This window comes from Anarhichas minor, unplaced genomic scaffold (genome assembly GCF_050575085.1).
Source record: "Anarhichas minor isolate MPS153535 unplaced genomic scaffold, ASM5057508v1 ptg000079l, whole genome shotgun sequence".
NCBI classification, from domain to species: Eukaryota; Metazoa; Chordata; class Actinopteri; order Perciformes; family Anarhichadidae; genus Anarhichas; species Anarhichas minor.
This window is the reverse complement of record NW_027466525.1, coordinates 1323687-1336884: the sequence shown is the minus strand read 5'-3', so window position 1 is coordinate 1336884 and position 13198 is coordinate 1323687. Positions and strand designations below refer to the sequence as shown.

At 39.4% G+C, this 13198-nt stretch overlaps 1 protein-coding gene across 1 annotated transcript; it reads right to left on the bottom strand.

Moving 5' to 3' along the window:
• Nucleotides 1–287: 287 nt before the first annotated feature.
• On the bottom strand, nt 288–6066 carry snrnp48 (small nuclear ribonucleoprotein 48 (U11/U12)). The gene is made up of 9 exons (XM_076081194.1): nt 5821–6066; nt 5040–5153; nt 4780–4840; nt 4005–4085; nt 2565–2738; nt 2236–2357; nt 1608–1711; nt 1401–1517; nt 288–790 (listed from the first exon to the last, which is right to left on the bottom strand). The coding sequence occupies exons 1-9, from the start codon at nt 5956–5958 to the stop codon at nt 700–702; spliced, it is 1002 nt and encodes a 333-aa protein (XP_075937309.1). The 5' UTR covers nt 5959–6066; the 3' UTR covers nt 288–699.
• Between the last annotated feature and the right edge of the window lie 7132 nt (nt 6067–13198).

The following is a 13198-nucleotide window of genomic DNA, read 5'->3' as shown; positions in this document are numbered from 1 at the left end:
TCATATCTTTCCTTTCACAAACATTTTTATTAATGAGAACACATGTCTTATATTTTTGCATTCTATTTTTTGTATTAATTTGGTGGATTTTATGTCCATTTTAACTTTCGTCAGATGTTGTTTCACTGCAGTCCTGAAATGTTTCTTTATTTCTGTATCAACCACGTGAAGTACTTTGTTTTGAAAAGGTGCCGCGTAAATAAAATGTATATATTATATTATTTTTATTATCATTACTACATGAAGTTAGTATGATTATATGTATTATTAAAATGATGACCTGCACATTTTAAGCATCTATTGATTTAATGGATTTCAGAATAAAACATTGCCAGTCACAAGACTTCAGAAACCAAAATTTCAAATTAAAAGACTTTCTCAATGACTGCAGAAACCTTGTGTAAACACTTGAAGACGCACTTTAATTCAGTTTAAGCCTAAAACAAGAGTGACCTTTGACCCCGTGGTGAAAGTGTGCCAGCTATGACACTCCTGTCCAACATTCCATGTCGTCTGTAGTTGAAAACCACTCACAGCCAATCAGGCAGAGGCAGGGGCGGGGCCTGTTCAAAATTGGCAAACATGTCATTTAAATGACAAAAAAAAAAGTTCAAAATGTATGTTGTTGGTTCCCAAAACTTTATTTCTTTCCAAAATGCCCTCATTTATGAAGTTGAAACTTTTTGACGTGTGACCTCATCACTTCTCCTTCTCCCTTTCCTCTCTCTTCTTCTTCTTCTTCTTCTTCCGGTCGTGGTGGTGGTGGTGTTCGTCCGGGGAGCCGGAATCCCTGTGAGGTGAGAAGACATTGAGCCACTTAAAAAAAAAAAACTTACTTTTATTAAAGTTGACCGATGACAAACAAATTAGTTGTATTCAGGCGGCAACCCCCGGTTCTGCCGAGAGAAGCCGATGCTTCATGTGTTAAAGCTGCATTCTCTCTAGTGTCCACCAGGGGGCGCCTCCTCTGGTTGTATAGAAGTCTATGAGAAAATGACTCTACTTCTCTCTTGATTTATTACCTCAGTAAACATTGTAAACATGAGTTTATGGTCTCAATCTCTAGTTTCAAGTCTTCTTCAATACAGCATGATGTTCATTTAGTACATTATGGTCCATTTAGAGTCAAACAGACCATAAAGCAGGGGATGCTTTAGGGCGGGGCTACACAGTGAGTGACAGGTCTCTACCAGAGACGTATACGGTGTCTCCTCAGTCCAGATATGGTCACTTCCTGTTTACTGGTTTAAAAAACAACAACAACATGGTGATGGCCGTAATCCAAGATGGCGACGGTGAAATCGCCGAACTCGAGGCTTCATAACATCAGTCCACAAACCAATTGGTGACGTCACGATGACTACGTCCACCAGCACTGAAGCACAAACAGAACTTCTCACCTCTCTCTCTTCTTCCTCTTCTTCTTGCTTTCTCTGTCTGGGCTTCGTTCTCGGCTGCGACGGCGTCGGCTGTGACGAGACTCTGACGACGCCGAACGCTTTTCATCCAGCCGGCGCCTGACGGACAAATAATATATATATACACGTTTTAATTTCCTGAATAAACAACATTACAGGAAACTGATCATCGGGAGGTCGGGGTCGTACCTGTGGGAGGAGAGTTCAGACCTGGTCGACTCCTCCTCGTCCTCTTCCTCTCTCCACTGTCTGGTGAGCTCTCCCGAGTGGACGTTGATCACCTCTCGGATCACCTGCAGGGTGAGCAATCAAATGGTTTCCATTGTTTCAGTTTATACAGTTTAATATTAATAAGATTATTTTTGATACTTCTCTTTCTAAACTCTACATTTGTTTGAAAGCCCACATCTCATTTTATAAGTTATTTTTGCTTCTTTCTGATAAATTTCGCCTCACATTATTGACGTTATTGGAGCCGACAACGTGAGGTTTAGTTTCACTTTATTGCTCCTGTTTTTTTGGGCCATTCACCTCCTAACTTTGCTCATTGCTGTGTGTAAATGCTTAAAGGTGAGCGTGTTGATATTATAACTGTAAACCAGATATTAATGTTATTATTTGGTAACTCCTCCATCTCATATGCCTTGTTTCATATGCCAACAGTAAATTGGTTGTTGATACATTAGATTTGTATTTACAGTCCAGATCTGGAGCAGATACTTGTTTTGTTATTACATTTTAATGTACTTTGTATCATTGCTGCAGACCACAGAAGGTCACATGAGCAGCCGATCACTGTCCTGGTGCTGGCTCGTACCTCGGTGTAGGACTTCTTGGTGATGTGAACGTTCTTGGCTCGGTAAGACTGACGCCGCCTCTTGTAGTCCCTCATCTCTGCCATCAGCTCCAGGTGAGTCTTCGGTTCGTTCTGCTCTTCATCTAAAGACAAAAACACAAACGCCCATTAATGCCATCTTCCTTAAACAGTTTCTGTTTGGCCGTTTGTTTTCTCCCTCAGCGTGGTCCTCGGGTTTAATATAATTGTTCCTCTACATAAATATCTGTTATCCATGTAACAGTTGGAGGAGATCGGACACAGTATTTGAATCATTCTGACGTTTGGAAGTCTTCACCACGATGTCTTACCCCTCTGGAGTTTGGACACCAGGTCCACGTAGAGATCCTCGTTGCTGGAGGACGCCGCTTCCTTCCTTTGGCTGACCACGTGATCGAACAGAGCCAATCGGTCGGCCACAGTGAGGTCACACACGGCGCGCTTGTGGTTCTGAGGCACGTCGACAGGCTGGCCGGAGTACTGACCTGGTGGGGGACCAGAGAGACGTTACCCACAATTCACTCTGACGCATTGCTCGTTCAAAAACAATTATTCCATGTGTTGATGTGGTAAAACAAAACTTTTAAGTCCGACTGTTATTGTTTTTGTATTGAAGAGAGAATTTTTTCTCCATAAGGCCAAGAAGCACTGGAAGCATGCGACGCACGTTTTGAAGTAAATCTTTTGTTTAAAAAGGACGAACACGGACAAACAGCGTAACAAGGCCATCACACTGCTTTGACGATTCTATGACCAGAGATGTTTTTTCTGCAGCCATATTACATGTTTAGAGAAAGCTAAAAGAAATAAAAAGTGATGGAATCCTCCCCAAAGGAAATGTTTTATTAACTAAATAAATAACTATTCAATAAAAAACACTACTATTGTCACTGTCGGTGGTTAAAAGGACAAACTTCCCCGGCGGTTGGTCACATCAGCCGTCACTAATAAACTTAAACTCCGTCTGTAACTTGAGGGCAGAACAAAATAAAACGTTGTTGTTGTCGGTTTGTGTCAAAGATTGTTTATGAGCTACGAGACGCTTCACTCTGCAACACCATTGTACAACAGAGAGTGTTTTTGTAGTCCCAAAAACTCCAACAGAGCGATACATCTTTTTTTAATGTAGTGGATAGTGTGACGCTACTTTCACGTCACAGTTAAACTTTCATCTTTATCATATCAATATTTTAATCTTATCCACTTTATAGTTTTGAACCAGGACAGTCATTATTTAGATCAAGTGAAAGATTAAAGAGTTTCTGTAATAAACATGTTGTCTAGTCTGAATGTGTGAAAACGTTTCCCAACACGTAAAGGGAAAAGAGAGTGTGTGTGTGTGTGTGTGTGTGTGTCCCAGCCGCTTAAAGGATATGATGATAAAGGATACTACACGTAACACAGCTCCTCTCTAATACTCACCCCTGTCACTGCAAACAGAACACACAACACAAAGATTACACACATGTCAGCAGAAAAATTACATTAAATAAAAAAGGTGACAATCCCGAATTAAGAAAACACAGCTTCCTATTCCATGTGGTTAATATCTGGGGGGGGGGGGGGGGGGGGGGTAGGATGAGAACAACTAAAACAGCTGAGCTATGAGTTCGTGAGGTTATAGTAATAATCCTCTTGTGACATCTAGTGGTTTGTCTTTGTGTCTGCTGTGAAACACTAGATGTTCTTGAACTGTGAAATCTAACTACAAAGCCTCCTTTGCAGGGAACCTTTTTAAATGAAGCTCCCACCTTGCCAGAAGACTCCTTCCATCCTCATCAGCGGTGCAGCAGACCTGGCCTGCAGGATCACCTGGTGCTGGGTGGGTTTGTCTGCATGGAGGAAATTAAACGAGATGACGACGACTGAAAGAATGTACAAAGTTTGTTTAACTTCTATATTTAATGCAAATGATTTAAAATCACTTTCATCTTATCAGGAAGACGTTTGTCCTGTGAGAGGACTCAGTTGAGGTGGGTGGTTGTATTTGTAAAATAAAAAGATATAAACAAAGATTTTTGTTTCAAAACAGTATTTGATACGGTCTTGTAGTTCTTTATTATTTGTCGTCCCTGTTCTTTAAACATGCATTTACAAATAGTTATAGCAAAAACATTCAACAAGGATGAATAAAAAGTATATATATTTTTAAAGGTTCATCAACAGGTTCATCAACCACATTTAAGTGGCAACCACTTACTAAAATGTAAAAAAAATAAGGAGAGCAAACAGCTAAATGTTTACCCCAAGATAAATTAATTTTTAACATTTGTTGCATTAGTGATGTTTAAATGTTACAGTCAGAACAGAGGCAAAGTATCCCAGCATCTTAGAGCTGGACGGACAATTGTACTGCAAAGAAAGTGCAACATATACGTATACTCGTCACATTTAGTATAACTGCATAGTATCTAAAGCGCTGAAAATATAATAGGACTACAAACGAAGCCTGGTTGCCAAACTATTGATCCATAACATCGATGAGCTGAACTGGGATTTAAGATAACGTCCTCATTAATGACTCACCCATCGTAAAGCTTCTGACACTGTTGTTCTCATAACACACAGAAGGATCGAACATCTCCGCCTGCAAAAGAGTGAGGAAACTTGTTAATGTTCTCTTAATGATTGATGCATTAAAGCTGCAGTGAATTATACTGTAAAGGCCTAACATGCTTTACTCGGCAACACTGCTATGTCAGCTTCCATTACTCTAGAGATGTGTGTGTGTGTGTGTGTGTGTGTGTGTGTGTGTGTGTGTGTGTGTGTGTGTGTGTGTGTGTTACCTCCTCCTCAGCGGAGTAGCCCATCTTTCGGCGGCTGCAGGAGGCTTTGTGTTTCTCCATGCTCGTCACCGGGACTCTGTGGTTGGAGTCGTAGGGACACTGCTCCATTGCATCCTGTCAAAACACACACAAAAAAGAAACAAAATCATTTTTTACTTTTACTTTTAGATGACATTAAACCCAAACCCTCGCTCTGTGTTTCAGTCTGTTGACCAGACAAGCATTGCCTGTATGTTGTATATGTGGTAGTCAATCAGTGCAGGGAAATGTTTCATATTAACACACAGCTACTGCAGCCGAATCAATTAGTGCTTAAAAATGGTAAGATATGTTGACAGTTATTTCAAACAATACTGTATAACAATTAAATTAAAGAACCACAATATAGCATCTTTAAATGCATAAATTAGGCCATTGAGAGCTAGCAAACCACTTATAGTTATACATTTCTTTGGGATAAACAAAAGACAAGAGTTACATGATGTAGATGTCAGCTACCCGACTGGTGGTGGAGGAAATATATTATCAGATTTAATACCTCAAGGAGCAACACAACACTGTGAAAATACTCCATTACTGGTTAAAGTCATGCATTCAAACCTTTACTTCAGTAAAAGTACATAGATAGTATTAGCTAAATGTATTGCAACGTCGTTTAGCTACGATAAAACCAAGTTTCATAATCAAAATATATATATTTTGTGATGATGACTGAAGACTAAACGCTAACGCTAGCTAACGTATCGTTAGCTAAACTGACGGTTAATTTCGCTAACGTTACCTGGTTGTAGTCCTTCGACCATCCCAGGGTTTCAAATACATCGTTAAGCTGCTTTTTGCAGTTTTCTGTGAAGTCTGTCAGCTCCTGAAGACGGTCCAGTCGATCCTGAAGAGTTTGTGTTTCCAATGAGTCCGACATTTTGAGGTTTTAAGTCCAAATCATGAATGTTTTAACAGAATTTGTCTCCAAATCATCTGTTGTTTTGTTTTCACTGCACTTGCGGCCGCCATATTCTGCGCGACGTTATGACGTGTGCCACGGGGTTGGCGGTCGAACAGAAGCGATGCATGCTGGTAGTTGAAGTCCACTTTTGCATTATTATATTGTATTATATTATATTACATACAAAGTGTTTCGTCTCTCCAGCTCTCTCTCTCTCTCTATACAATTTTATACAATTAAAGTCAGAGAGAGCTGGAGAGACGAAACACTTCATACGTATAAAAAGTGTTTCGTCTCTCCAGCTCTCTCTGACTTTAATTGTTTCCATAATAAAAGTTATTGAGGGAAACATCAGATCATGAAAACACAAATCTTTCTAATAAATTAAGAAAGTTGTTTGTGGTCCTTTTGTTGTTCAGACTACAATGAACATTTATTTAAACCAGATGGTGAATCAGAAAACTAATCAAATATAAACTAGAGTTTAATCTGATCTGTCTTCACTCTGGCGTTAAACTCCAGTCAGTCAGTCCGATCGGCTGCAGCGTCCAATCACATAACAGATGAACAACGAGGGGGCGTGTCGGCCGTTAAAACTCTTCCTGGAAGTCTGTTCTCGTGGTTCCTCTCATGGCTCCCCCGAGGTCTCTCCTCGCTCCTCCGAGCTACATTAGAGCTTTGGGACGGCCGTCAATATGGCGGCGCAGAAACAACTTCCGGTTCAAGCGAGGATCGAGGAGCGAGGAAATGACACTTAAGAGACTTGAGAAGTACCCCAAGTCTCTTAATTGTCATTTCCTCGATTCTTGAGGTTCGCTTGAACCGGAAGTTGTTATTTGTCATTTCGCCGATCCTCACTTGAACCGGAAGTTGTTCTGCTCCGCCAAATTAACGGCCGACCCAAAACTCATAGGGTACTTCTCAAGTCTCTTAATTGCATCCCCGTTTCCCTCACTTGGGTCCTTTCCTTGCGTCCCAGCACTAATTATATTGTATTATATTATATTACATTATATTGTATTATATTACATTTCCATTTAAAAAAATTAAAACATTCATAATAACAAGTATTTTTTTAATAGTTTCGTTTTCTGTTGTAACTCTTATTAATGACAGTTTGCTTTATTTAAAATAAAAAAAATACACACCATGTCAAAGACACACCTACACAACAATAATGATATTGTAAAAAGATTAAATACAAACAAATTTGACAAATATGTAAATAAAAGATGTTTACAGTGTATGCAGTCTAAACAGGACAGGGTGAAAGTTACTCAGGACTCATGTGGGGTACATCTGGGCGTCTTGCAGCAGCTCAGCATCCAGCAGATCATCCGTGTATATGTCCTCTGTTCTGAGAAGAGAAAAGACATGCAACCATGTTTTTTTTCTTTTTTAACCAAACATGCATGATTGTGTTGCTGTGAATCACACTGTAACTCTGTGTTAGACAAAAGGTAGTACGGTGTAGAATAAATCAAAGTTCAAACAATTGCATTAGTGGTACGATTAGCATAACTGTCATAATAATTCGTACAGTACTTACATTACTTCGAGAGTGTCTTCAACAGCGACCTCCTCCACCACCTCCACTCCAACCACCAAGTTCCTCCTCACTGCAAGAAGCAAACACAAGACGGCACTTGAATTTGGGTCTCTCTGTAGTAATGGAACACTAGATTACAGATTACCAATGGGTTATTTTATCAGAGTTTAGAGATTAAAAGTGCAGAAAGAAAGTGGAGGCCAGAGGTACTGAGTTGTGCTGCACCAACAACATCCTGCCAAGGTGAATTGATTAATTAGACTGTTGTTGGGATCTGACTATATGGCTTCGACATGTGCTGTGGAACAAAGAGAGAGTCAGGCCTTGCCTTTTGCAAGCAAAGGTTTCATCCTGATTGTAGTTTGATGAGCACCAAACCCCCAACTCTGAAGAAAGCCGCGCTGCCTGAGCCCACCGAAGCTCAGAAGGACTCCCCTCAATCACCACGATCGCATCGTACCGTAAGGCGAAATAGAGTCTGGGCAGAGTTAGAGAGAGTTTCATTTGTGTTTATTTTATCTTGTCTGTGTGCTTAAAGTACTGTTCATTGGTATAACGTGGTGTATGCTTTATGTTTATGATCACCGACACTGGCGAGCCCTGAAATTGCTAGTGTTGTGTAGAAGTTAGCGTGTATTCCATGCTACTGTGATTCGTGTCCGAGACAGCCGCAGTGAGGTCGGGGACTGCGTCTCAGGTCAGAGGTCGGAACCGCGTCTGTGACAGTAGCCCGGTTCTTGCTCCTCTGGCTGGGAGAACAGTTTACCGTACTCCCGCGCGGCGCAGAGGATCTTAATCTTTTGTTTTATTTCATTTTGTTTTGTTCCTTTCCCTTCTCTTTTACTAATACACACACATATAGCTAATGTAGCTACATGCTAAACGGCTACCGGCACTAGACGCCGGGTCTCCTGTTGGCTATCCGCCATTTTGGGTCTCGCGCATGAGAGACGTCACCAGGTTACAACTACGTCATACGTCGCTGCGCTGTTCCCTCGCTCCTCCCCCTACGCACACGTACACACACACACACACACACACTACATGTACACACACACTTCCCCTCCTCTTTTCAATAGTCTGTTGATTTTAGATAGCGTGCTCATGAATGTATAGTTGTTGTTAGTTTAGATATTAGTTGACTAGATCATTAGTATTAGAACGTAATAAACTCTGTTATATTTTAAAGAGCAGCTGTCTGTGATTACTTTGTGCATGTGTATTGTGATAATAGCTGTATATGTGGTCTGTGCTCGAACTTAAACCTTCACTTTCACTCTGAATGTGTAATAGTACTCAGACTATTGACTTTGTGAGTGAACACTAATTATGAGACTTAGTTTATCGTTTGGTTATCGGTCCCTGTTCGCAGGGTGGTGCCCCGTTATTATTAATAATCGTTAATAATTGTTACTGACATTAATAATTCTATTGATGTCAATAATTTAGTTTCTTAGATGCTGATAACCCAAACACGCTCCTTTACATTCCCAACACTGTGTAACAATTTGGAACTTTGCCATCCGCCCTCGACCCATAAAATAAAACGTTGGTGAGTCAAACTGGTTCCCCTCAGACAAACAGGAACATCCTACATCTTCTCACCAAACTTGCGACTGACGATGTTCTTAAAAATACTTAACAAATATTCATTTTTAAAAGAATATTGTGTCCACAGCAGCTCCTAAATGTCTGTGATTGCACTACAATAATGAAGCCTGTGAAGTCTTAATATTAACAACCTGTAAAACTTCTCATAACCTAAACTTTAACGAACCTTGTCAGGCTTTGATACTCCGCTATTATTTGATTTTTCACATAACAGGACTAAAAACAAACGTTGATTTGATTTGATTTGATTTGGATTTGATTTGATTTGATTTTTAATCTCCAGTAATAAAAATAATTTTGAATATTTTTTTTTATGTGTGGAAGGCGGTTGTGAGACGAGTCAGACAGCCTTTGATATCGTCTTTCATGTTCATGAGTCCAGGACACAAGAACCAAAACAGCGTCCAGAACATTTAACCACTTCATAATTATTCAGGTTGCTCCACATCGAGCATTGTGATCCTTTATTTTTCTATAGTCCTGTTTCATTTATCATTAATACATTTTGTTCTGCATCGTTTGGCTGTGAAATCACCTGAAACTTATATTTAGAATAACCTCGGGAGCAGAGGCCAAATTCAGTTTTTGGAACTCTTCCCCAAAGCTGTGTGAGAAGTTTAAAACAGAACCCTTGACGTTCCTGCTGTCAAAAATGTCTATATGCTAATTCAATGTATAACTCTACCTCACCATTTTGTATCTTAAAATTCACATTTTTCTTTTAGTGTAGCGTAATTCAATCTCATGAAACAGCAGCATTTTATTTCATAGCTATGATTAACTGACCTCTTATCTATAAAACATGTCAAGACCTAAAAATGAAGACGATCAATTGAAGACTTACAGGTTAGTTTTGTTAAACAAAATGAACAGCTCTTTTACAATAATGCAAAAATGCATGTGTGGATGAATGATGGATCATGTTAATCCCCCTTTTACCATGAATAACTAAATATTTAAAAAAATTGAAAGAAAGCATTTTATTTAAAACCCGAAGAGAAAACGTCAGGTGGACACTCACCTCCGTAGACGTATGGAGATCCAGGCCAGCAGGGACCCAAACCTCCTGCTTCCCTCTGCCCACAAACACAGACGCACACCTGGGTCTCCATCCTCGGACCCTCCCAGCAACGACCACCATTGAAATGACCACCACCGGCATCCATCGCTGTTTCTGGCTGCAGTGAGGGAGGAGCACCAGGACCTCGCCCAGCCGGTCCAGAGCTGCTGGGGATCCCTGAGAGGATGGGCGGTTGGGAGGTGGACCACTGAGCATCGGCGGCCTGACCGACTGACTGATCATGGTAACCTGGCGGATACAGGGGAGGAGAAGTTATCGGATAAACAAACAACATTTCTTTCAAGCTGGTTCATAGATTTGACCAATTTAAGACATATTTTAAACAGAAAAGTTTCTTTTGTGACTGTTTAGACTGTTAAGCTTCTTTATCAACAGCCAATTTAATGAATATCTTACATTATTCTGGAAGCATGTGAATGCATTTACTAATGGGACCCAGTGCAAACCATTTGACCGGCCCGAGAGCCCGTCAAAGCCCTGACACGCTAGTTAAGCGCATGACGCACACAAACACACACTATTTGGCGTATAAAGACAAACAAAAAACAATATGTTGGATTTTATTGTTAAATGAGTTACTTGGGGAAATAGAAAAGGTCAAAGGGAATTAACTACCATATATATTGTCACATGATCAAATGGAGACTTGACATTGGACACAAATCACCAAATAAAATAAGATTATTTTTATTTAATTGAACAGTTTATAGAATAATCGTTATGTTATAGATTGATACTGACTTTAACAAAAAACAAATAGAGATGAAAGGATGGTGATGAGTTTGTCTTTTTGAGGGATCGAACTGGGCTCTTAATGAGCAGTTTACTGTTTGGCATGTAACACACATTTTTAATTTTCAATTGTTTATTATTAATATTTTTCTTAATTTCATATACTTATATGCATATTTACCTGTAAAAAGCCAAACTTCTTTACAAACAGTACATTGACTCCGTTGTCTTTGCTGATAGTTGTACTCTAATGATCTTTGTTTAAACATTGTATTTTATTTTTTGTCTTTTTTCTCTATAAACTATCCATGAACAAAAGAAACGAGCAGATGTACTCCCAGTCAACCTGGTGGATCAACATGCTTTTATTTTATACCTTCAGAATTTAGAAAAGCATTTCCATAAAGATGCATTTTATTAATAACACACATGGCTGCTTAATGCAGGGATTTGGCTTCGAGAGGTCACGACTGAGTCATATGTCTGATCCGTCTGTTTCCTGGACCCGCTGGTGAGACCTGCTGGGTTTGGACCAGGAATGTCACCAGTCAGCTGCTTGTACTGGCACACACACACACACACACACACACACACACACACACACACACACACACACACACACACACACACACACACACAACAAGCATGCACACTTAGCGGGGTGTGTGCATGCTCACCCAGTGAGTTGATGACACCGACAGGATCAACAAAATCATTTCGTAATTTAATCAGGTGGTCTAATTGAAATCATGATGTCGTTCTTAAGCAAACAGAAATAAGAGATATGAGGCGCACATCAAAACACGTTCACACACAAACACACCGTGTGGAAACACACTACATATTGTTTGTCATGTGTTTGTTGTGTTACAAATGAGCTACAACTGAATGTCGTTGTGCATCCCCGTGTTGCATAAAGACAATAAATGATCCTTGAATCCTTAAATACTCATTTTGAAACAATAACAGACATCTTTAGGAAACAAATCAAATGTTTAAATTCATCCAAAGAGATGAGATGTTCAAGTTTTAAAGTCATTTGTAGTTCACTTTATTTATGCGGTGCAAAAAAACTGAATACAGTCCTCCCAGTAGAACGTACAATATATGACAAAAGTGGCTTGACTGTTTGTTATTTATATAATTTGTTTTGTTTATTGTTTTCCAGTTGTATGAAAATGTTTTTCTGATTTAACTACTGCAGCAACTTATTGTTTTTAAGTAAATGAATACCATTTCATCTGGTCTTATCTTATGTTATCTTATCGTATCATCTTATCTTATGTTAACTTAACTTATCTCACTTATATTGTCGTATCTTATTGTATCGTATCTTATTTGATCTTATCGTATCTTATCTTACCTGTCGAGCAGCAGCAAGCAGCATGATGCTCTCCTGCCTCCTCTTCCTCCTCCTCTTCCTCCCTTAGCATGAGAAGGCTCCCTGAGTGCTGAGAAAGGAGACACGGTGGAGGTCTGGCCGACCAAACCCACCAGTCCGGGTTCAGTCTGTCCATCGCAGCCGTCCACCAGTGTTTGTGGTCAGAGAGGAGAAATCTACTGAAGTCTTCCTCCTCTCCTCTTCCTCTCAGCCACAGATGGGTTTTCTCTGGACGCAGCAGGACTGACGGTATGAGCCACTTTAGAGAACAAGCTGATTGGGCATCTCGCCTCCATTATGATGTAATGCCTTCTATTAAAGGATCATGTTTTCCATTAAACAATATTTATTTCACATTATTTCAGAGCAAGCTGAAGTGTTTTAGATTCATGAATGTGGTATATTCACTTCTACTGCCATTGACTTCTAACTGAGCAGTTGTACTTTTATGCTACTTTCTACTTTTACTTCACTACATCAGAGGGAAATATTGGAGTTTTGATTCCACTACATTTATGAATAGCTTATAAAATATGTTTTGTTGTAATTTAAACTATTAGTACGACTCAAATTATTAGTCGATTAATCAATAAGTTGATCAACAGAAAATAAATTGGAAACCGTTTTGATAATTGTTCTTCATCATTTGCTGGTTCCATATTGTTAAAAATGCTAATGTACTAGTAATAATGTTAATTATGTCAATATATTAGTAATAATGTTGAGGTTTGGACATTGTGAAGTTTTCTCTTTTGGGCACTATTTTCATAATTTTTACAAATTAAATAACTATAACTATACTATAGTGATAATAATCCCTCGCTTTATGGAGAAAATAATCATCAGATTAATCTATGATGAA